Source organism: Pongo abelii, chromosome 11 (genome assembly GCF_028885655.2).
Source record: "Pongo abelii isolate AG06213 chromosome 11, NHGRI_mPonAbe1-v2.0_pri, whole genome shotgun sequence".
NCBI lineage: Eukaryota > Metazoa > Chordata > Mammalia > Primates > Hominidae > Pongo > Pongo abelii.
Genome location: NC_071996.2, coordinates 131,011,319 through 131,035,178, shown reverse-complemented (window position 1 = coordinate 131,035,178; position 23,860 = coordinate 131,011,319). Strand labels below are relative to the sequence as shown.

General features: G+C 37.2%; 1 protein-coding gene across 7 annotated transcripts in view; it reads right to left on the bottom strand.

The window, feature by feature from the left end:
• AGFG1 (ArfGAP with FG repeats 1) overlaps positions 1–23,860 on the bottom strand; it is an 88,817-nt gene that overhangs the window by 59,581 nt on the left and 5,376 nt on the right. For all 7 annotated transcript variants that reach the window (XM_054549910.2, XM_054549911.2, XM_002812933.6 and 4 more), the window contains exon 2: positions 10,011–10,104. In XM_054549910.2, the coding sequence (XP_054405885.1) occupies positions 10,011–10,104 (94 nt within the window). The remainder of the gene's footprint in view (positions 1–10,010; positions 10,105–23,860) is intronic.

Below are 23,860 nucleotides of genomic sequence, written 5' to 3'. Positions count from 1 at the left end.
AGCCCAGGAAGTCAAGGCTGCAGTAAGCCGTGATCCAGCCACTGCACTCTAGCCTGGGAGTGACAGAAGTTGAGACCCTGTCTCAAAAAATTCAGGGAAGGACTGAGTAGGAAGAAGTATCCAGTGACTGTCTGTTATGATGCTTATGTGTATATTTGTATAGGGCTTTGGGTTACCAGATTGGAAGCAATGATCAAAACTCATCCAAAAGTACACTTAAGATTCTTAAGTTTCACTGTATGTAAATTATACCTCAAAAAATTGAACGAATACTGAATTCTAATTAATGATAGATATACCGGGTTAGGCCCAATGGCTCATGCCTATAATCCCAATACTTTCGGAGGCCAAGGTAGACAGATCACCTGAGGTCAGGAGTTCAAGACCATTCTGGCCAACATGGCAAAACCCCATCTCTACTAAAAATACAAAAACTAGCCCAGCGAGGTGGTGGGTCCCTGTAGCCCCAGCTACTCTGGAGGCTGAAGCAGGAGAATCTCTTGAACCCAGGAGGTGGAAGTTGCAGTGAGCCAAGATCACAGTACTCTAGCCTGAGCGACAAGAGCAAGACTCTGTCAAAAAAAATTAGGGTGGGCACAGTGGCTCACACCTGTAATCCCAGCACTTTGGGAGGCTGAGGTAGGTGGATCACCTGAGATCAGGAGTTCAAGACCAGCCTGGCCAATATGATGAACCCTCGTCTCTACTAAAAACACAAAAAATTAGCTGGGCGTGGTGGCGAGCACCTGTAATCCCAGCTACTCTGGAAGCTAAGGCAGGAGAATCACTTGAACCTGGGAGGCGGTGGTTGCAGTGAGCCAAGATCATGCCACTGCACTCCAGCCTGGGCAACAAGAGCGAAACTCTGTCTCAAAAAAAAAAAAAAAAATTAAAAATTTAATTTAATTTAAAAATAAAAAAGATATATTGCAGTTTATAGAAGTGATGTGAACTAATGTTTTGAACCTACTTTGAAATATCAGATGGACTGATGAATGGATACAGATACCTGCTGAGGCAAATATAGCACAATGTTTATTGTACCTGTATGATTTTTCAACTTTTATGTATTTGGAATTTTCCATAATAACGTTGGAGGAGGGGAGGAAAACAGGCAGATCTGGCCATTGCGCTATGGCTCTGAGCATTCTCTGCCCAAGTCCAGAGTCTTGCTGTAGCTATCTAGGAGAGCAGGTTCTGAGAGACAATGTAGCAGATAGCCAAACCAGGCTCCCTGCAGGCAGAGCAGCTGCTGAACCACTGCTCACCTGCCGTAAGACGTATGACACTATGCTGCCATTAGATGGCACAAAGCAGGACAAGTTCTCCTATCAAAAGATAACTGCTCACAGCCACTCCATCCTTGGAAAGAACCTAGGATCACAGGCCAGTATGAGATTGTCCTTGGGGAAGTAGTGGGAGTCATGGTCCAGTAGGAGACTGACCAAAAAATATCACCCAAATCAACAAGAAGTTCTTACAGGCATGGCCTTTGGCTACTACTACCCAAACCTTAAACATCATTACCAATTCCTCAAAAACCTATGAGGCTGGAGGGCCTGTTTATTTTCTTCTTACCAGCTCATAACGTACCCCATAACCAGATGGCATACTCTGTTGCCAAAATGAACGTCAGCTGCTGTCCTGACAGACAAACAGGCTTCTTGTCCTGCAGTTAAGAACACCAACATCAATTTTAAGGAGACTGAGTAGCAGCTGATGCCAGAGCAATAGAAAAGACACAGGAAAAGGACTACAGCTCAGATATGTACCAGGTAGCACTCAGGCTGCGTCCGTGTCCCACAAGGCACTGAAGTCACCTGAGCTGCTATGTTTCCCAGGGACTTTAAGCTGGCAGGGGCCCCAGGTTACAGATTATCCAGCTCCAGAATAACTACCTGGCCTGAGGCCCCCACTGTCTTAACACAAACCTCTGCCTGAATCTATGCCACATACCACTAATACAGGCCCATTCCAGTCCAATCTTTGCAGGTGTCACTGTGATCCATCTAGCCTCCAATCCCTTTTTTCTTTTTTTTTTTTTTTTGAGACAGAGTCTCACTGTCATCCAGGCTGGAGTACAGTGGTGCCATCTTGGCTCACTGTAACCTCTGCCTGCTGGGTTCAAGTGATTCCTGTGCCTCGGCCTCCAGAGTAATTGGGATTACAGGCACACGCCACCATGCCCAGCAATTTTTTGTATTTTTAGTAGAGATGGGGTTTTGCCATGTTGCCCAAGCTAGTCTCGAACTCCTAGCCTCAAGTGATCCACCTTCCTCAGCCTCCCAAAGTACTGGGATTACAAGCATGAGGCATGGTGCCCAGCCAAGCCTCCAATCCTTTATAAGCAATACAAAGTTTTAAAGCCCATTTTAACCACTCAATGTGTGGATATTACCTGGATCCTCATTTAAACAAACCATTAAGGAAAAAAAAGAAAAGTAAGATACTTATGAACAACAGAAAACTTAAAACACTGACCAGACGACTAGATTATTGTTAATTGTCATAGGGACAAAAATAGCACTGTTGCCATATATATTTTAAAGTCCTTGAAATTTACAGATAACATGAGAGTTGAGTTTACAGATGAAATTTTATGTCTCGCATTTGCTTAAAAATAATAAAACGACAGCCATGTGTTGTTGGAAATTTGTTATATTATCTACTTGTCTAAATGCATGAATAACTCCACAAAAAAAGTCTTTAAAAAAGAAACAAAAGTGTCTAATGATTTTTATTGTTTTAATTCGAGTCAAATAAGATTTTTTAGAAGATAACACACAATGGCAAGAAAAAAAGCTAAGAGATTACAGGAAGCTAGAATGGTAAGGCAAACAGCTAGAAAGAAATAAACACTGTAACCTGAAATATGTAATGTAAAAAAAGTTAAGTAAACTCTCAGAGTAGTTACAAACAACATCTAGCTTCTTCTATAAATCTCTGGGTTTTCTGTCATTCAGATTATGATATGTTCAAAACAAAGACACGTCTACATTTTCTACATTTTCGTTAGTGTATTTCTCTGAAAGCCAACAGTTAATATCAAATAATATACTCTAAATATTCTCAACTTTACTAAGTTACTACTGACTAGATTCAGCTAATATTTAGAAGAGCTATAGTGCCATACCTTCCTTTCAAAATGCTTCAAAGGCCAGACATGCATAAATACGCAGACACTAAATAAATATCCCTTAAATAATATAATAGTGTGCTTTAATATTTTAATTGGATGGTTTTAAACCTCAGATATCCCTCTAGGAAGCTATTCCCTAAAGTAATTAATTTTGCAGTTTAAAATGTTTTTCAATGTATTATCAGTGAATGTTTTCATTTATTAATACCATCATACTGACTGAAATTCTGCAAAATTTATCTCCACCCTAAACTCAATCCAAAGCATGCCATGTTCCTATGTGATACTTATTTTCTGTGTTTAGGAATCAACTGGAAAAGTATCTTTGCCCATAAAAGCACGATTTTGGGCAAGTTACTAAACGTGGGGAAAAAAAAATTTTTTTTTAATTTGAAAAAATAAAATAAAACCATGATCTTACATCTATATAATACATCAATCTTCAAAATGTTTTCCTATATACTACCTTCATGAAATAGGCAAAACAGATACTTCTCACAGATTACAAAGGAAAATGAAGCTCAGGGAAAAGTGGTTTGCCCAAGGTGACAAGGTTCATAAATTAGAGGTAATCAAACTAAACCACGGATTTTTTTGAGTCCTAGTAAATTAGCCACGCATGGTGGTACATGCCTGTAATCCCAGCTACTTGGGAGGCTGAGGCAGGAGAATCACTTGAACCTGGGAGGTGGAGGTTGCAGTGAGCCAAGATTGTACCACTGCACTCCAGCCTAGGCAACAGAGTAAGACTCCGTCCCAAAAAAAAAAAAAAAAACAAAAAAAAAAACACAAGAAAGAAACTCATTTGGCTATATATGCTTGTGCATTTTCACTGCTTTAGGTATAATTAAGAAGTATGCAAGATTATGCCACAGAGATGTCTATAATGTCTTGAGGGCAGTAAGACCAATACAGAAGAAACTAAGAGCAATAACAAAAAAATTTTTTTTTTGTAAATCTTATAGTGAATGTTATTTTTTAAACAATTTAAAATACATATGGGGGTGTTAGTATTTGAGGTATAAAAACTCCTGAAAGACTGATGGGATTAGAAGAGAAAAGTCAAGCAAAAATAAAAGCCAGCATTGGTAAAATGGCAAGAAAATTAGAATACAGACAGCACATGTAGAAAACAAAACAAAGATCATTGTAGTTAAAACATTTCTGCTGGCAATAACATTAAGCAAAGATTAGCTACATTAAGAAGCCAGGTCATAAAAAGATTTACATTGCAAGCTGAAACATAAGAGTTCTATACATCTTCAATTTGCAGACCAAACTGGGTCATCACTGGCCCGTTTTTATAGTGCCTTAATCTAAAGATGGTTTTTACACTAAAGAATTGTGTGTGGGGGGTGTGGGGGGAAGAGGGGGTGAATTTCAAACAAGGATATGCAACAGAGAATACAGGTGGCCCACAAGGCCTACAATATTTACTATCTGGCCGTTAGAAACAGTTTGCCAACCCTTGCTATGAGCAACAGAATAATTGTAAATCCTGAATTAATGAGTATGTAACTCTGCCACTCTACATGACAATATGTTGTTACTAAAAGAACTATCAATTTTCATTATTATTAAACTCAGCAGAAAATCAAAGTTAAAATGCTCCGAGTTTAAATACATAACCCGAAAATTAATGTAAATGATATGACAGTATGCTATGAAAACTGAAAAATTCCCCTAAAGAAACCATCCAAACCAGGAATGAAAATAAAAATTGATAATTCTTCTTATGACTTCTACCACTTTAGATTCAGATTCAATAAATAAATACTATCTGACAAGAAATACGCTGGGAATTTTCACAAGTTGGCCTAATTCAAAAAATCGTAGCATTTTTATACATAGGTATTATAGTTACTACTAACAGAAATAAAGGCTAAGAAGCTTCTTGCCCAAGGTTCACAACCTGCATAGTCCAAATCTGAGCTTTCAGCACAAGACCACTGTACTTTTATTATGTCTCCTGCATGTAGAAGACTGCAAGGGGAGGGCAGGAATCATCTCCCTTTTTGTATCCCTAGGACCTAAGGACAGTTCCTGGCACACAGCAGGCTATTTTATTTTATTTTATTTTATTGAGACAGAGTCTTGCTTTATCGCCCAGGCTGGAGTGCAGTGGCGCAATCTCGGCTCACTGCAAGCTCCACCTCCCAGGTTCACGTCATTCTCCCACAGCAGGTAATTTATAAATCTCTGCTTCAAAAATGAATCAATCATGAATGTTAACAGGGGAAAAGTGTACGTTATTGCATGGGTTTTCAAAGCAATCATTTTGTTTTGTTTTTAATCCAGTATAAAGATAATCAAATACTGGCATGCAATGCCTGATTTTACTCCTACACATAGACCAGGCCTGTGGAGCATCAATAGTAATGTCTTTTTTTTTTTTTTGAGACAGAGTCTCAGTCTGTTGCCCAGGCTGAAGCGCAGTGGCACAATCTCACTGTAACCTCCACCTCCCAGGTTCAAGCAATTCTCCCACCTCAGCCTCCCAAGTACCTAGGATTATAGGCACACACCACCACGCCTGGCTAATTTCTTTTTTTTAATATATATATATTTTTAGTAGAGACAGAGTTTCGCCATGTTGGCCAGGCTGGTCTTGAACTCCTGGCCTCAACTGATCCATTCGCCTCAGCCTCCCAAAGAGCTGGGATTACAAGCGTGAGCCACCGCACTTGGCCAGTAGTGATGCTTTTACTTTTAGTCTTCGAACATATTAGGAAGGTTAACTTACTACTAGAAACCATAAACTATACATATTTCAAAATAAAATTATTTCTAAATTTTCTTTTCTATTGAATTATCTACTTACAGCAGCATTCACCAGTCCACCTTCCATTAACTTTATAATCAGAAGTTAATCCCAACTTCCTTTAACTAGAAAACCATAATTTGCCCATGACATCACAAATGAGGACATACAGAAAATCACTATAGTTTTTTTTTTTTTTTGAGACAGTATCTCGCTTGGTCACCGAGGCTGGTGTGCAGTTGCATGATCATGACTTACTGCAGCCTTGAACTCCAGGGCTCAAGCAATGCTCTCACCTCAGCCTCCTGGGTAGCCGGGACTATAGATGTGTGCCACCATGACTGGCTAATTTTTAAATTTTTGTAGAGATGGGATCTCCCTTTGTTGCCTAGGTTGGTCTCGAATTCCTGGCCTCAAGGGATCCTCCCACCTCCACCTCCCAAAGTGCTGGGATTACAGGGGAGCTACAGTGCCAAGATCACTACAGGTTTTTTTTAAAGTAACTGTATGATACAAAAGAAATACATGGAAACTTTTTGTGAAATATTTTGGTTCTGAAAAAATGACAAAAATTACTTCAGCAAATAAATACAAAGTGCTCCATTGCAAAATATTTTACTAGCATCTGGCATATTATGTGCTGTAACTTAATAATATACATATCTCCTCCACCAAACACACTGTAGAAGTCTATAAGCACTAAAGTAATAGTCAAGAAATCTGTAAACTACATCTGTAGAAACTAATGATATACTCTGTAAGTATGGTCTCTATGCATATCTATAAATAGCAATAACATTATTTGCTTACCACAGCTACCAATACAGATATACTTTATTGATGACCAAAATAAAATTAGTATTGCCATCAGTTGTGTGATTGTATCCATGCCCTTTGCCCTGTAACTTGGTAGCCCATCTCACTCTGATTCTGGGCTTGGAGCATGACTTTCTTTGGCAATAGGATGTTCAACTACAATGCAAGTATTAAGACAGAATTAAATTATATATGCAGAAGACCATACACAGATGTTTCCCACATATAAATGTCTGGAGGAACATTCATAGCATATGGCATGCAGGTTAATTCTGTTCAACACACTACAAGTCATTCATCATTCATGGTGCTTGCCTGCTTAAGCCAGCAACATCTTCCAATAGTGACAACAACCAAACATGCCCCACGGCACACTAAAACTCCCTGGTGGGGATCAAAGATCCAAGGCTGCTGCCGAAGCCAATATACTTTCTGATCTTTTAATTTTGGAAATACTCATCTTCAGGCATGAACTCATTCATGCACAAAATGTATGATAGAGCCTTTTTAATCCAACACTTATGTGACTGAATATGGCCCTTTCCAAACTATTAAAAGGTGACGAGAGAAATATGGCAACTTATTTTGAAATGTAAACTTATGTTCTGGTACTATTCCCTATGCAAGTGGTACTTACCATTTAAAGGTTTAAAAAAGATAAACTGAAAATAAAACACTTGCACGTGAAATCCATAAAGATTTGGTTATAAAGCTGTACCAACTGTCCCACACTTCGTATCTTCACCCTCTACACACCTCTCAAAATTTTAAGAACACAGATACTGTTAACACTGTAAAGAACCAAACATACCTGTCCATTATTCTGGTTCTAAGATGTTCTTTGGTACACTGTGAGAAGGTATGTTTGTCTTCCTTAACAAGCATTTACAAGGTTAGTATATTTCCTAGCAACCTATTGCAAGTTTCCCTTTTTCTTTTTGTACTGTTTGCTCCATCTTCAGTGACTTCCACTACCAGCTTAGGTTCTACTTACCCTCAAAAACCAACAAATGTGTTACCTGTTCTATCAAGTCTTCCCAATCCTCTCCTTCCCACCAAAATACTGATTCCCTTTTCCATACTACAGCTGATACTTCTTATTCTTATCATTATTTATCTAACACCATGTTGCAGTTATCTGTTATGTATCTGTCACACCAACTGTGAGCCCTTTGTCCACTAAGCCGGTGTAACACATCTATAACCACATCCATAATACCCAGCACAGTGACAGTGATTGTCATGGTAAGTGCTTTGAGTGGTCTATCAACTTGCAAACCTCTTTGTAGGACTTAAGATTCATAAATACATTTCAGTCACTTATAACATTTACATTTTGCTTCTACTTTTTGATACAGTGAGTTACTCAAAATTAACTAATTCTTTTTATATACTCTAAATTTACCTTAATGCTACAGCCTTAAAAAATATTCCTTCAGAAATCCTGCCATACATGACAATAAGGATGAATCTTGAGGACATTACACTAAGTGAAATATGCCAATCACAGAAGTACAAATATTGTGTAATTCCATTTATATGAGGTATCTACAATAGTCAAACCCATAGAAGCAGAGAGTAGAATCGGGGCAACAGGGGCAGAAGATAAAATGAGGAGTTGTAATTCAACTGGTATAAAGTTTCAGTTATACAAGATGATTAATTTCTAGAGATCTGCTATACAACACTATGTCTATAATTAACCATACAATACTGCACACCTAAAAATTTGTTAAGAGGGTAGATCAATGTTCCCACCACAATTTAAAAAATATATACTCCTTCAATCTTGGTATTTTTTTGGACCAGTCTCCACCTAACCTTATCTCACATGTTGTTATATTTTCACTTCTTCAACTGACTGCTGTTATCACAGTTTTGTTACTCTGGTTTTACCTACTGTCATATTTTTAAACTAAAGATAGAATAATATTCTTTATTTCTGATTCCAATCTAATTTCCAAAATTTTGCACACTAAGCCAACATTCTAAGAAAGTAACTTCAAGTGTGCAGTGTTAAGTTAATCCTACTTGTAAACTTTACACAAGTAGTTCAAATTGTATTTTAATCAATATATATATTATTCTATGCTTACTCTTCATTAAAAGCCTCCTACCCTTTCATCCAGCTTTACATGTTCTTATAATGTACTCACATTAGTCTGGAATCTGAATACTCAAAATAATTTGTCATTGGCAAAATCTGGAGACTTCAAAATGTGCTCTCTTCTTTAAATAATTTAATATGAAATATTTAAAAATATTTCATAGCTGTGAGTTTATATTTCCTCACTATTTTAGAACCAAAAGCACATGGACATCACAAGTAGGCAAACAATTTTAAGGTTATTACTTTCAGAGTATTAGGAAGAAAGGTAGAGTGTAAAATGCTTGCATATATTTTCTAAGGGTCCAAGGAGAAGATTAAAACTAATAAAATTTTAATATGTAACTTATTTTATGTTTACTAAGGATATCAAAGATGCAACCAGAAGAGTACCACTAAAGTACTACTTATCCTTTCTAGAAAATGAGACTTTTCTGTCAAATAATAATAGCTATTATTAATCCACTTGGGTTAACCGGCTCATCCTTACCGCAGGATTATAAAAAAATGCCCACTCTCTTTGTTAATTTTATTAATTTTAAAAATATTAGAAAAATTTTAAAACCTTTTACTAATAGCAAAACATAGAGCTAAAAGCGAACAAGCAAACAGAATAGAATTACTGGAAGCCCATTAAAGGCAAGAAGAAAAAAAGCTTCCATCCAAATCTTTATACCATCTGGCTCCCCATGACACTAAGCTGCCACTGAGAACTACTAACCTCCTCCCTACTGAACACCTGCTAAACATTACACATCACATACACATTCAAAGTTAAAAATTTAGGAAAAATAGAGGACTTCAAGTGAAAGCTGATCATACAACACTCTAACAAGTTTAACACAACATCACAAAATGAATTATCTTCCTCTTTTTTGACTTTTAAAGCGAAGACTAACAACAACTGTAATAATGGGTGTCCTCCAAAACGCCTTTTATATTCAAGACTGATGACTTTTAAATACACACATTTCACCTCAGATTTATGGTAAAGTGTTTATGTAGTAAACATTAATTCCAAATACATTATTAAATGAGTACATTTTAAAATATCTAAATATAAAATACAAAAATAACTTTTTTAGACCGTGAAATTCAACATTTTAAATAGCTTATTACATCTTATTAAAATGACTGCCAACAAAAAAGTTAAAAATTGCAAAAAAAAAAAAAAAAAACCCACTTACTTCATTTCCATGTTTTTGTAAGAATTCAATTTCCTGTTGTGTGAATGTTGTCATGGAGATAGATTTCACCCTGTGTGGTGGATTTAATCCTCGCCTAAAAGATAAAATATTTTACAAAATTTACTAGTACATACCACATTTTTAAAATGACACATCTAGTAATTCAAAATATTTTTAACCAACACACAAACTTGCAACAGTGTTTTCATTCCATAAACTCAAAGTATTTTTAAATTATTTTAAACTATTAAACTTAATAATAGATATTAAGGTTTGGTTACACTCATTAAATAATAGACTTAACAATAAATTCAACTAACCACCTAGTTAAAAACACAAAGTAACTGTGACACATGAGTTTCTAGGAAATGCAAATAGTGCTTTAGTGTGTTTCTGATGAAAAGGCTATACATATGAAGAACTCTATGAATTATTAAAATTCTTTAAATATTTCATATTTCCTAAGAAACAATGATATAATAAGACCAGAGCTATACAAATATCCTTATCAAACAGCTGTTAGCTTTAAATAAGTTTAAGACTAATTTAGAAAACTATATTACAAGTAATGTCATGAATTGAGGTAATAAACCAATTAGTAAAGTCCTATCTTGCCATCAATTCAAGTAAGAATTCATAACAAAGAACATTTTCAGTCACCTCAGAAGACAGTGAGTGTACAAGAGGAAACTGCACGGACATACGGAAGAGATTCAAAAAATTGCTGCATGCATGATTAAACAATTTTTAAGGTCCTTTACAACCCTGAAGCCTTTTCTGTATGGATGGCCTTAAAAGGACTTTATCTTGATGTTTGAACACGCACATGAAAAACTGAGTGGAAATGCACTCAAACAGATTTAATAAGTATTTACATGTTGTCCTACTATCTTGTGGGCAGGTCAACCCACAAGAATAATGGCCCAATAGTCTATGCAAAATACCAAGTAACCTATGCAAAGTTCCACAGAACTACTTTGGGGTCATGTTTTCTGACAAAGGTCTCATTTGAACTCTGGGTTCTACAGCAATCACTGCAGTAATTTTTTTTTTTTTTTTTTTTGAGATGGAGTCTCGCTCTGTTGCCCAGGCTGGAGTGCAGTGGCACTGTCTCGGCTCACTGCAAGCTCCGCCTCCCGGGTTCACGCCATTCTCCTGCCTCAGCCTCCTGAGTGGCTGGGACTACAGGTACCCGCCACCACGTCTGGCTAATTTTTTGTATTTTTAGTAGAGACGGGGTTTCACCATGTTAGCCAGGACGGTCTCAATCTCCTGACCTCGTGATCCACCCGCCTCGGCCTCCCAAAGTGCTGGGATTACAGGCGTGAGCCACCACGCCCAGTCAACTGCAGTAATATTTTTAAAGAATTTGTCAGTCAATTTGTAATCATTCACACTAATTAAATAGGATATTTAACAATGATGTAAAATAATAAATGTACCAAAAGTCTTTAAAAAATATTTTGAGAATATTTTGAATAATTAAATATGGTGCATAACATTCTAGAAATTCACGGTATTTTTGGGCCAGGTGCTGTGGTTCACATCTGTAACCTCAGCACTTTGGGGGGCCGAGACGACGAGCTCACTTGAGGTCAGGAGTTCAAGACCAGCCTGGGCAACATGGCAAAACCCTGTCTTTACCAAAAATACAAAAATAAGCTGGGCGTGGTGGCATGCACCTGTAATCTCAGCTACTTGGGAGGCTGAGGCATGAAAATTGCTTGAACCCAGGAGGCAGAGGCTGCAATGAGCCAAGATCGTGCCACTGCACTCCGGCCTGGACAACAGAGCAAGATTCTGTCTCAAAAAAAACAAACAAACAAACAAACAAAAAACAGTATTTTTGTCAAAACACAAAGGAGAAGCTCCTCAATTCACTGCTTCTTTTTCTCCCTCCCCCTTGTCACAGATAAATGTCATCTTTCAGATCATGATCTGAATTAAGACAAGTTACACTTCATTTGTTTCGAATTTCAAAATAGGGAAAAGTTAACTTGGGTTTGGCGGTTGTTCTGTTTTGCTTTGTTTAAATTTTATACTAATTTTTTCCTTCTGTTGTCATAAAATAGGGAAATAAAGGCTGAACAAAAAGAACTAAGTAACCGAAATTTTATTCTGGTAAAACTCTCAAACTTGGCCAGGCACGGTGGCTCACACCTGTAATCTCAGTACTTTGGGAGGCCAACGTGGGCACAGCACTTGAGGTCAGAAGTTCGAGACCAGCCTGGCCAACATGGTGAAACCCCATCTCTACTAAAAATATGAAAATTAGGCAGGCGTGGTGGCGCCTGCCAGCTACTCAGGAGGCTGAGGCAGGAGAATCGCTTGAACCCAGGAGGCGGAGGTTGCAGTGAGCTGAGATCGCGCCACTGCATTCCATCCTGGGCAGCAGACTGAGACTCCGTCTCAAAAAAAAAAAAAAAAAAAAAACTCAAACTTAACTCTGAAGAAACAACCTCAGTAGTAACTTGCAAGTACCTTTACAGCTTGCAATCACAAAATAAGGCTCTAAAGACTAGTTCCAAATTTCCAAAAGTGGCCGGGCACAGTGGCTCACGCCTGTAATCCCAGTACTTTGGGAGGCCAAGGTGGAAAGATCACTTGAGGTCAGGAGTTCGAGATCAGCCTGGCCAACATGTTGAAACCCTGTCTCTACTAAAAACTACAAAAATTATCTGGGCGTGGTGTCGCACACCTGTAGTTCCAGCTACTCGGGAGGCTGAGGCAGCAGAATCGCCTGAACCCGGGAGGCAGAGGGTGCAGTGAGCCGAGATTGCACCACTGCAGTCCAGCATGGGCAACAGAGCTAGACTCTCAAATAAATAAATAAATAAATAAATTTCCAAAAGTGAAAATTTAGAAAAGTCATTATTACTTACTTACGGCACAACACTTTGTTTCCAACTCATCAGTATTATGAGAACATTAACCCACCCCTTTCAGGGAAGGTTTAATCATTTATGATATAATACATTCTACCTTGCCCCAGAACAATTCGAAAGGAATTAACACATTATTGTTCTCTCAAATGCCTCTACTCCTTCCTTCTCACTTTGCAACTTTGTCTCTCCTTATTCTGTAATATCTCCTCCTTGTTCCAGACAAGCCTTAACTTCCACCTACTGGTAATATCTCCTTTTAAAAATGGAAAAGGCAAAGGAGTAACTTTCTCATGAGGACATATGAAACACTATTAAAAGGATGTATGTTTTGGAAATTTTGGAGCAAACCATTATACCTGTATACTTCTCAAATTGTTCAATGAGGAAACAACAATTCATAAAGCTAACCCTAACTCTTAAGTTACATCACACATATGTAATCTCACAAATGCAGTCCAGTGTGTAAATATATCACAGGCCCTATCATATCACAGGGTCTATTAATGCACAAAGAAGGTATTCATATTACCTAAATAAGTGAACAACATTTTGAACTTATGAAACAAGTACAACCAGAATGTACTCATAACCAAATGAGGAAAGGACATTTTTTCCAAGTGAAATCTGTTACAGGATTTGTTACTCGTTACAGGATTTATTCAAATGAGCTCTCTCAGTACACTCAAAATAAGATTCAATTTACAAAATGGCAGACAATTTTACAAGGCTACACTTATTACATAAATTGAGTAACCATGAGGAAATTTTATGTGTTCATGTTGCTTTCTCTAATTGCCCTTTTATATTCCATTTATTCAGGGATATTAACTATATCTCAATGCAAGGCTGTACATGGATTTTTCATTTTTTAGCCTCCAAAAGCTTTGTACATGGATTTTACATGCTTATAAGAGTCTGAAAAAAGCTGAGACTGATTCCATCAACGTCTTAAGTAGCATTCAGAGTGATGAGTTGCAATGAAAATGAGTAGTCTCGCCCCCATACCACCCACACCCCACCCACGCGCCAAAACATGAGTAGTCTCAAACACTGATAGTGGGATAAACTCACCAATTTTTATTAAGAACCTCATTACTCCCATTTGACCCAGCTATGCCACTTTTGGGAATCAATTCTAAAAAAGGAATTGGAAATACAGCTGACCACCTATGTACAAGATGTTCACCAAACATTATTCATAATAGGAAAACATCAGAAACACTTCACACCAAAGAGGAAATGGTTAAATAAATAACAATTTTAAAAAGTACGACATCATGCACTTACAATTGTGCTTTAACTTTTTAAGATAAAAATTATATAGTATTCTCAGAACTAATTTTTTTGATCAGCAAAAAAAAAATAGACAAACCAAATACTCCAAAATGTTAACAGTTCTTGTATATAAGTGATGAGATCGAATGAATTTTTTTTCTATTCATAATTTTCTATTCTCTCCAAGTTTTCTATAATATATATAACGTATTCTGCAGTAGAATAAAGGGTAAGAAATAATGGGACGTCCAAGTGACTAGTAGTAGTATTCCAAAAATTTAGATTTTTAGTCTTGGCTTTATGAATGTGAACATCTATGCTGAAGAATTAGAAAAAGAAATTAAGAGAAGGAGGGAACGGTTTTCCATTCTAAGGCTTTCTTTCAATTTTTCTAAAACCTGGAAAACCTTTCCTCGCAAATCCTGTGATACCCACCAGCATCAACAGCTTATCTTGATTTCTCTAAATCAAGGCTTCTTAACTTTGGCACTATTGACATTTTGGGTTGGATAATTCTTTATTGTGGAGGGGTGTCCTATGCATTGTACGATGTTGAGCAGCATCTGCATTCCTGGCTCTACTCACTAAATGTCAGTAGCACCCTTCATCAAATAGTGACAATCAAAAATGTTTCCGGACATTGCCAAATATCCCCCACAGGGTAAAACCCCTGCAGTTGAGAACCACTGCTCTAAATATAATAAATACGTAAATTACCAAGCAAAAGAAATTAATGGAAGTTCTTTGGCTCTCTACTAAGATATAAACTCTACCAAGGTTCAATCTTGCATAACTTTCTTTTCAGAATAACAGAAAACAGAATAAATATTTCTCTCTCTGAAAAAATAAACAACAAAGTAAACATACATGTTTAAAATCCATATAGAATATACATTAAAATTTAAGTTAGAAAACAGACTAAGGAAAGTGTCCACAACAAATAACCAAAAATAAACTATATAATATAAAGCACTCTTATATGAACTGGTTGGCAAAATGTAAGTTAATAAGGCAGTAGGAAATTAATATGTACGCAGTATCTAGACTGGCACTTTACATATTTAATCTCATTAATTTCTACTTCCAACAGTATGGCAAACTGAAAAGGCTCCTCTACTACAATATGATAGTCCATAAATTACCCCCCAAAAACCCTACGACTATTAACATACTATTGAACTTTTTAGAAAGGGAAATCTCTAAGGATCCCCCACCCCACAGAAAAGAAAGACAAAAAATTAAAAATTAAGCTAAAACCAGAAATGTGTCCCATGTTATACACAAGAAGCAATGTTGTTCAGAAAGCAAGTGCCAACAATAGCCAAGGCGAGATGAGATGACAGAGCTCAACCTCAGATATCTCTCTTAAACCTAAGAGAGGTCTTAGTTAAACCTAAGACCCTGGATAGGAAATAAAATACCTTCAGGTTACATAGGATCCTAGGATCCCATGAACATGCAAATTCTCTCTAAAGGAATGCATTTTCAATTTAAGCTATCAAGATTTCCAAATATTAAGTTCAATAAAATATGAGGCTGCAGTAAAAATTATCACACAAAAATGAAACAAACCAATGGGCTTGAGTCAGTAAATGCAAAAGATTAACACCACCTCCCTCCAAGACTAGCTATCTGAATTATCAGTTAAGAAATATAGTATACAGGAAACATTAAAATAAATGAAAGATGGAGTAAAAATGAACAGGAAATATGTAATTATCAGAATGAGGCAAATTTAAAAATCAGAATTTTCAGAAATGAAAAATTATAAATGTGGAAATTAAAAATTCACCAAATCAGTTAGAGAGCAGATTAGACATACCTAAAGAGAGAATTAATGAACTGGAAGGTAACACTGAAGTGATAATGACGGAGATTTTTTCAGATCCAATAAAAGTCATGCATCTACAGATATAAAAAGCACAGCTCATCAAAATCCGGATAAATAAAATCCAATTTAAAAACAATCTGGGCTGGGTGCGGTGGCTCACACCTGTAATCCCAATACTTTGGGAAGCTGAGGCGGGTGGATCATCTGAGGTCAGGAGTTCCAGACCAGCCTGGCCAACCTGGTAAAACCCCATCTCTACTGGAAAAAAAAAAAAAAATTAGCTGGGCATGGTGGCGGGTACCTGTAATCCTAGCTACTCAGGAGGCTTAGGCAGGAAAATCACTTGAACCTGGGAGTTGGAGGTTGCAGTGAGCTAAGATCACGCCATTGCACTCTAGCCTGAGTGAGACTCCGTCTCAAAAACAAAAAAGAAACAATTCGGTGAAACTTCAAAGACAGAGAAGATCTTAAAAGCAACTGGAAAGAAAATATAGGGAACAAAATTTGGCTCGTAGTAGACTTCTCAATGGAAGGGAGAAGACCATGGAATATTATCTTCAAGTGGTAAGAAGAAAATAACTTGTGAATCCAGCAAAGCTATATTTGAAGTATAAGATCAAAATAACAGTTATCTTCAGATAAAAAACAAAAACAAAAAAAAACCACTAGGCTAGGCATGGTGGCTTATGTGTGTAATCCCAGCACTTTAGGAGGCCAAGGTGGGCAGATCACCTGAGCTCAGGAGTTCGAGACCAGCCTGGCCAACATGGTGAAACCCCGTCTCTACTAACAACAAAAATACAAAAATTAGCTGGGCATGTTGGTGCACACTTGTAATCCCAGCTACTGGGGAGGCTGAGGCAGGAAGATCACTTGAACCCAGGAGGCAGAGGTTACAGTGATCCAAGATCATACCACTGCATTCCAGCCTGGGTAACAGAGTGAGACTCCATCTCAAAGAAAAAAAAAATACTAAGAGATCTTCATTAGAGAAGCTTATACTGTATATATACTTTAAGAAGAAAAATGACCCAAGAAAGTCTTGAGATGCTAAGGGGTAAGCAAACTGTAAACTGGCAAATCTAAACAAATATCATCTTATTACAGTAACATCCAATTAACAGAAGGATAAAAGGGACAAATAATATGTTTACCAACAATAACACTTAAATGAGCCAGGCGTGGTGGCTCCCGCCTGTAATCTTAATCTCAGCAGGCGTGTGGATCACCTGTGGTCAGGAGTTCGAGAGCAGCCTGGCCAACATGGTTAAAACCCCATCTCTACTAAAAATACAAAAATTAGCCACGTGTGGTGGCAATCCTCAATCCCAGCTACTCAGGAGTCTGAGGCAGGACAATCACTTGAACCTGGGAGGCAGAGGTTGCAGTGAGCTGAGATCACGCCACTGCACTCCAGCCTGGGGCACAAAGTAAAACTCCGTCTCAAAAAAAAAAAAAAACACCACTTAAATGAAACTACTTTGCATTTTTAAAGACCTTGTATTAACAGAAGATTAAAATACTGATTAACTCTGGAATGTTAATATCAATAGTAACATTTCAATTGTGACCATAAAAGAAAATGGAGGGTGGGGGGAGGGGGGAGGGATAGCATTAGGAGATATACCTAATGTTAATGGGTGCAGCACACCAACATGGCACATGTATATATATGTAACAAACCTGCACGTTGTGCACATATACCCTAAAACTTAAAGTATAATAAAGAAAAAGAAAATGGAATTCCACAAGTAAAAGGGAAAAATCAAAACCAAAAAAACTTTGCCAATTTTTTAATTAAACATGCATGTGACATACAACCTAGCCCTAGATATTTACCCAAGTGAAATGAAAACTTATGTTCACCCAAAAACTTGAGCATAAACATTTACAGCATTTCCATTCATATATATTAAAAACTAGAAACTCCTCAAATGGAAAATGGAAAAACAAGCAATGGAATACTACTTAGCAACAAGGAGGAACAAACTATTAAGATAAACAATAACTAACTTGGATTAATCTTAAAGATAATATGTTGAGTGAAAAAAGGCAATCTAGTAAAGTTATGAGTCCATTTACACAACATTCTTGGAAAGACAAAACCTGCAGTGTAGGAGAACGGATCAGTAATTGCCAGGAGTACAGTAAAAACAAGGGCTAAAAGTTTCTTGGGGTGATGGAAAACTTGCATGTTCTAATTTGAGTGGTGGCTATATGAATCTATACATATGTTAAGATTCACAGACCTGCATACCAAAAAATTACAATGTATGTTAAGAAATAAAAAAACTGTAGTCCTGATTTCCTGTTAGTATCTACAGTAACCACAATTTTTAGACTAATTAAATTTATCATTAGCAGACTATCTTCACCTACCAAATTTGATCATTTAAGTGAATAAAATCCTGTAGTGAATCAAAACAAGTATTTTTAAGATGTGAACCTGGTGTCACTTCCCATTTTTGCTAAAGCTCTTCTAGCTGCAGGGTGAATTCAGTGTTTATAAAACACTTTTCTGTCATGATATTAGTCATAACTATTGGATGAAAGTGTTGGGTAAGTAAACCACATTACTTTCATGGGGCCAATACTAAAGTACCACCCATTCCAGATCCTCAAATACACATTTTAAGTCTTCAGTTTTGTGGGAAAAAAAAAAAAAAAAAAGACTCAATAACTGCAGTTTTGATATCTTGAAAATATGTTTGCAAGTTAATTGGTTTCAAGAAGTTCAAAGTAGCCTACTGGTGCAGCCCAATACATTTTTGTAGTATAATTAAGACATCTGCAGATCCCCAGGAGATTTAGTTTTAATGACCACCACCCAGGTATGACTGTAACCAGATGGTGTGACTCATTCCATATGTCCATCAGTATGCTGCTCTTAACCAGGCCTCAAACAATCTTGCAAATAGCCATTTGTTCAATTCAAATAACAATCTGTGCTGGATGAGTAAGTAGGAAAGCTTATTTAGTTAGTTTTATTAATTGTTTTTCTTCTGCTGGGGGAGAAGCTGGTTAAAATATTTTTAATAACCTGTGGAAGTTTATGTAGTCGCCAATAATACTGGCAGAAAGTAATAAAGTTGACATTGAGATCTAGCCCATCCTAGTTATTTACTAAAAATATGACATATGTTTCATAGCATAAAATTATACATTTAAAATCTAGAACAGATGGAAGGTGCCTTTAGTAGGTTATCAAATCTACAAACTATTGATGCCAAGACACCATATATGTTGGCTAGTCCAAAATATTCGTCTATCCAGAGTCCGACATTAAAAAACTGAATATATTTAGCTTTCCATATGTAATAATAAGCATGATATAAATCCCAATTGTTATTCTGAGTTTCTGGGAAAGCCACAAATACTACACCATAAGGTCCTTGTAACACTTAGAGCAAGCATCTAAAAAATAATATTCAAGTTATGATTTAAACCTAATTAAGGCATTCTAGTTAAAAGTACTGGACAAGGCCGGGCGCGGTGGCTCACGCCTGTAATCCCAGCACTTTGGGAGGCTGAGGCGGGCGGATCATGAGGTCAGGAGATCGAGACCATCCTGGCTAACACAGCGAAACCCCATCTCTACTAAAAATACGAAAAATTAGCGGGGCGAGGTGGTGGGCACCTGTAGTCCCAGCTACGCGGGAGGCTGAGGCAGGAGAATGGCGTGAACCCGGGAGGCGGAGCTTGCAGTGAGACTGTGCCACTGCACTCCAACCTGGGCGACAGCAAGACTCCGTCTCAAAAAAAAAAAGTAGTGGACAAAATCTAAATGTCTTCACATGCCCAAACCCCCAATGAAATGACAGTAAAGGAATAAGAAGGTATTAACCCACAAGAGACAGAGGGTTACCATGATGTGTTCATCTCACACTGCATGCCTGTATCAAAACTCCTATCTTGTGTACCTCATAAATACATACACCTACTATGTGCCCACAAAAATTAAAATAAACACAGCGTCAGAGAACAAGAGAAGAGTCCAAAAGCACACGACAGTTCTCGAATAACAAAATTTGGAAGATTTAAAAAACAAAATACCAGCAGTAAGGGACTTTATGGAGAAAGCCAAAACAGAAGCTTCTGCAAAGGTGGGAGAAGCCAACTGGAAACTGATTGCCACCACAGGACATATGAAGATTTACTGAAGGAACTGGATACAGGTGAAGGCTTAAAGTGGGGTCAGAAATCATTAGACTCTCCAGTTCCTTAACAGCCAAAAGCATACTCCCACCAGCCCTAGGCAGAAGTCTGAAGGAAAGTTTTAAAGAGGTTATACCACAGAGACTTCAAACTCAAGACACTGCTGAAGACTCTTGTTAGGCACCATGTGGAAAGCTGGAGGATTATCTAAGATCGTACACACAGAATGACAGTCACCTCCCTCAACTTGGCTCCCAGAACAGTGGCATCATAGGCTTTTATATTCCCCAGAAAAGAAGATTGGAGAAAATATGTCTCAACTACAAAAAGCGTGAGTTTCCAAACAAATTCAAAAAAAAAAAAAAAAAAAGCCTAAAACACTGAACAAAAGACCTACACCGAAATACTTCAATATGAGGTTCTGAACAGCAGGAAGAAAAGAAGATCTTACATACTCCAAAAGAGGGAAGAAAAGAAGTGGGTCAGAAAGACTCAGTAATAAGAATAGCATCAGACTTCTCAACAGCAACACTGAAGGTTTGAAGACAACTAAGCAATATACTGAAAGTTCCAAGGGTAAAGTATTTTCACCTTTGTGAATGTAGACAAACTAATTTTTAAAAAGAAGGCAGAATAAAACATTTTCAGCTTTGTGGCTTTCAAAAATGACCTCTCATTCACCTTTCATCAGGAGGCTAATGGAAATGTTGGGGGTCCTGGAAAGAGAGCATCTAACATAGGTTACAGGTGAAGGGAATTTCCAGAATGAAGGTAGAAGAAAAGTTCCGGTATGAAAGCCGCACAGCAGGCCTAGACAGCACCATTTCCAGAGCAGAAGATTACAAAAGTACCCAGAAATGGTTAAAAAAAAAAAAAAAGTAGCTGATGCATCTGATCATATCGAAAGAAGTTCATTGCAGCTCATGCCTGTAATCCCAGCTACCAGGGAGGCTGAGGCAGGAGAATCACTTGAACCTGAGAGATGAAAGTTGTAGTGAGCTGAGTTGGCGCCACTGCACTCCAGCCTGGGAGATGGAGTAAGACTCCGTCTCAAAAATAAAATAAAATAAAATAAGAAATATGGAAAGACAAGAATTTTTGGAATCTGACAATTACAAGGAAAATTCCTCTTTCCTTTCCTGAACACACACTGTTTCTCCATAACTTACAAACACTGGTGTTGCATCTCCCCCTAGAGTCGTAAAAATAAATCTATTACCTCTCCCAATGCCTTAAATTACCCAATGACAGTGATCATGTGTACAGCTCCCCCACTGTCTAATCTTTTCTTCTTTAAGCTAGTAGCATTTTTGGTTCCTGCAAATGTTCCTCTAATACATAGTTTCAAACTTCCTTACCATCTTGATCAGATTCCTTGGAGCATGCTCCAGTTTGTTAACATTCCTCTTAAAATAAGCAACCAGAATAAAAGCAAGGTATAATTATGACCTCTACAAAACATGTATGGTGTCAATCAAAAAGATTGCTATCTTAGTCAGAAGTCTTTGAGCAAAGTATGTTCTAACACAAACAAAAATTAATTCTCTGTATTTCAAACAACTCAAGTAAGTTTCCTGTCCCCACTGTATAGTTCATGAATTTCATTCTAATGTTCAATCAGGTGTCTTTGGCAATAGTTCTCATGTGTAAAGTTGTAAAAGATGTCACAAGGAACATGCTATTAATGTAAGTACTCAAAGTTATAAATGATTTAAAAACGTTTTTACATACATTAAAGGTATCCAAGTTCTATTTCCCTAGACAATCACTTTGATTTGAATTAGAAAACACATTCAAGTGGGGGAAAAAAATGAGGGGGAGTAATAACACCTAGTCCTGAATATTTCCATAGGAGTTTCTCACAAATGTGAACATCATGCACGCTGCATAGAGAAGAAGGAAAATATCAAATAAGGAGATGTGCCTGTTTTCCAAAGAATGCTATTGGAACAGATACAGAGGTTTCTAAAGAGACAGTGATTTTCAAATTGAGATCCAGAGGTCGGCAAGTTCTTTTAAAACAATGTCTTAATTCTTTTCATTTATAATGCACTAATATTATAAAATTTAATGTAAATTTAATCTAAACTGTATTTTATCCACTTTGAAACTAAAAGCCAGTGTTTAAAAATCACATGCCAAAAATGATGGATGAATGAATAAGGAACAGAAAAAGGCTTCACATGGCAATGATGCCTTTATACTCGGTTATGGTCAAAATGATGTCACCACACTCTGAATGCTGGAGTTTTCCCAGTATAAAAGGTACCCACAGCACTATACAGAAGTCCTTCTTATCCAATTTGCTGGTTAAATCTATGTTTCTCCTTCCCTCTGAGAAACCTAAAGTTACTGCCTACTGCACAATGAACATTCATGGCTAGAAGGCCACTCTCTCCTGCTCCTCTCTCAGGAGAGAGTGAGTTTCATGCTTATCAAAATTTGTCTGGTATAGTATTTGGTAATATAGTTGGTATAGTACTTGGTAAGTATATAGGTTAAATGAATGTCATGTAAAACAATGGCACGAGTGAGAAGAATTATTTCCATGTAAACTAGGTATTTTTAGAGACTAAAACAAGTCACTAGGATAAGCTGTTATTTGACCACAGAAAAGAACTGTAAAAGACTGAGAGAAATATAAAAATCTAGAAGAATTCAGCATTCAAACAGTTGTATAAGTACATTAAAATGCTAAAAATCATAAATAGTACAGCATGAGTCTGGGTTACATTAGAGGACAAAGAATCTAATCAGTGGACCCATATTCAAAGCTTTATGTGCCAGCAAATTAAAAGTTGTATGTTAAAATTTAAAAACCTAAGCTTGAGGCAGGGCATGGTAACTCACGCCTGTAATCCCCACAATTTGGAAGACCAAGGTAGGAGGATTGCTTGAGCCAGGAGTTGGAGATCCGCCTGGCAACATGGCGAAACCCCATTTCTACAAAAATTAGCTAGGCATGGTGGCACGCGCCTGTAGTTCCAGGTACCTGGGAAGCTGAGGTCGGAGGATCACCTAAGCCTGGGGAGGTCAAGGCTGCAGTGAACCATGATAATGCCACTGCACTCCAGCCTGGGCAACAGAGTGAGACCCTGTCTCAAAACAACAACAAAACCCAAACAAACAAAAAAACCTATGCTTGCTAAATATATATGTGTATATATAATAGATACATGTATATGTATGTGTGCATGTATGTATTGTTCTTTTTTTTTTTTAACTGATTGCTTGCTTTAACTGAATTTTTTGATAAACTTATCCACTATCAATCTTGACTGCACAGAATGAGGGGTTCTAATTAGAATTCAAATATAAAAAATAGCACGAGAATTACGGCACATGGTAGTATGGACATGCCAAATTCAAAAGAATCGCTGTCGGAACGGCACCATCGTTCCCATTGAATTCAGAATACACAACAGTATTTTCTCTATGAAACTCAAAAATAAGAACACACATTTTGGAGCTAAGAAGTTCCTTAAAAATAATAAAAAGCATGACACAGCCATAAAACAAACATTTATGATGCATCATAAAATATCTATTCTGGGCTGGGCATGGTGGCTCATGCTCGTAATCCAAGCACTTTGGGAGGCCAAGGTAGGTGGATCACCTGAGGTCAGATGTTCAAGACCAGCCTGGCCAACATGGTGAAACCCCATCTCTACTAAAAATACAAAAAAAAATTTAGCCGGGCATGC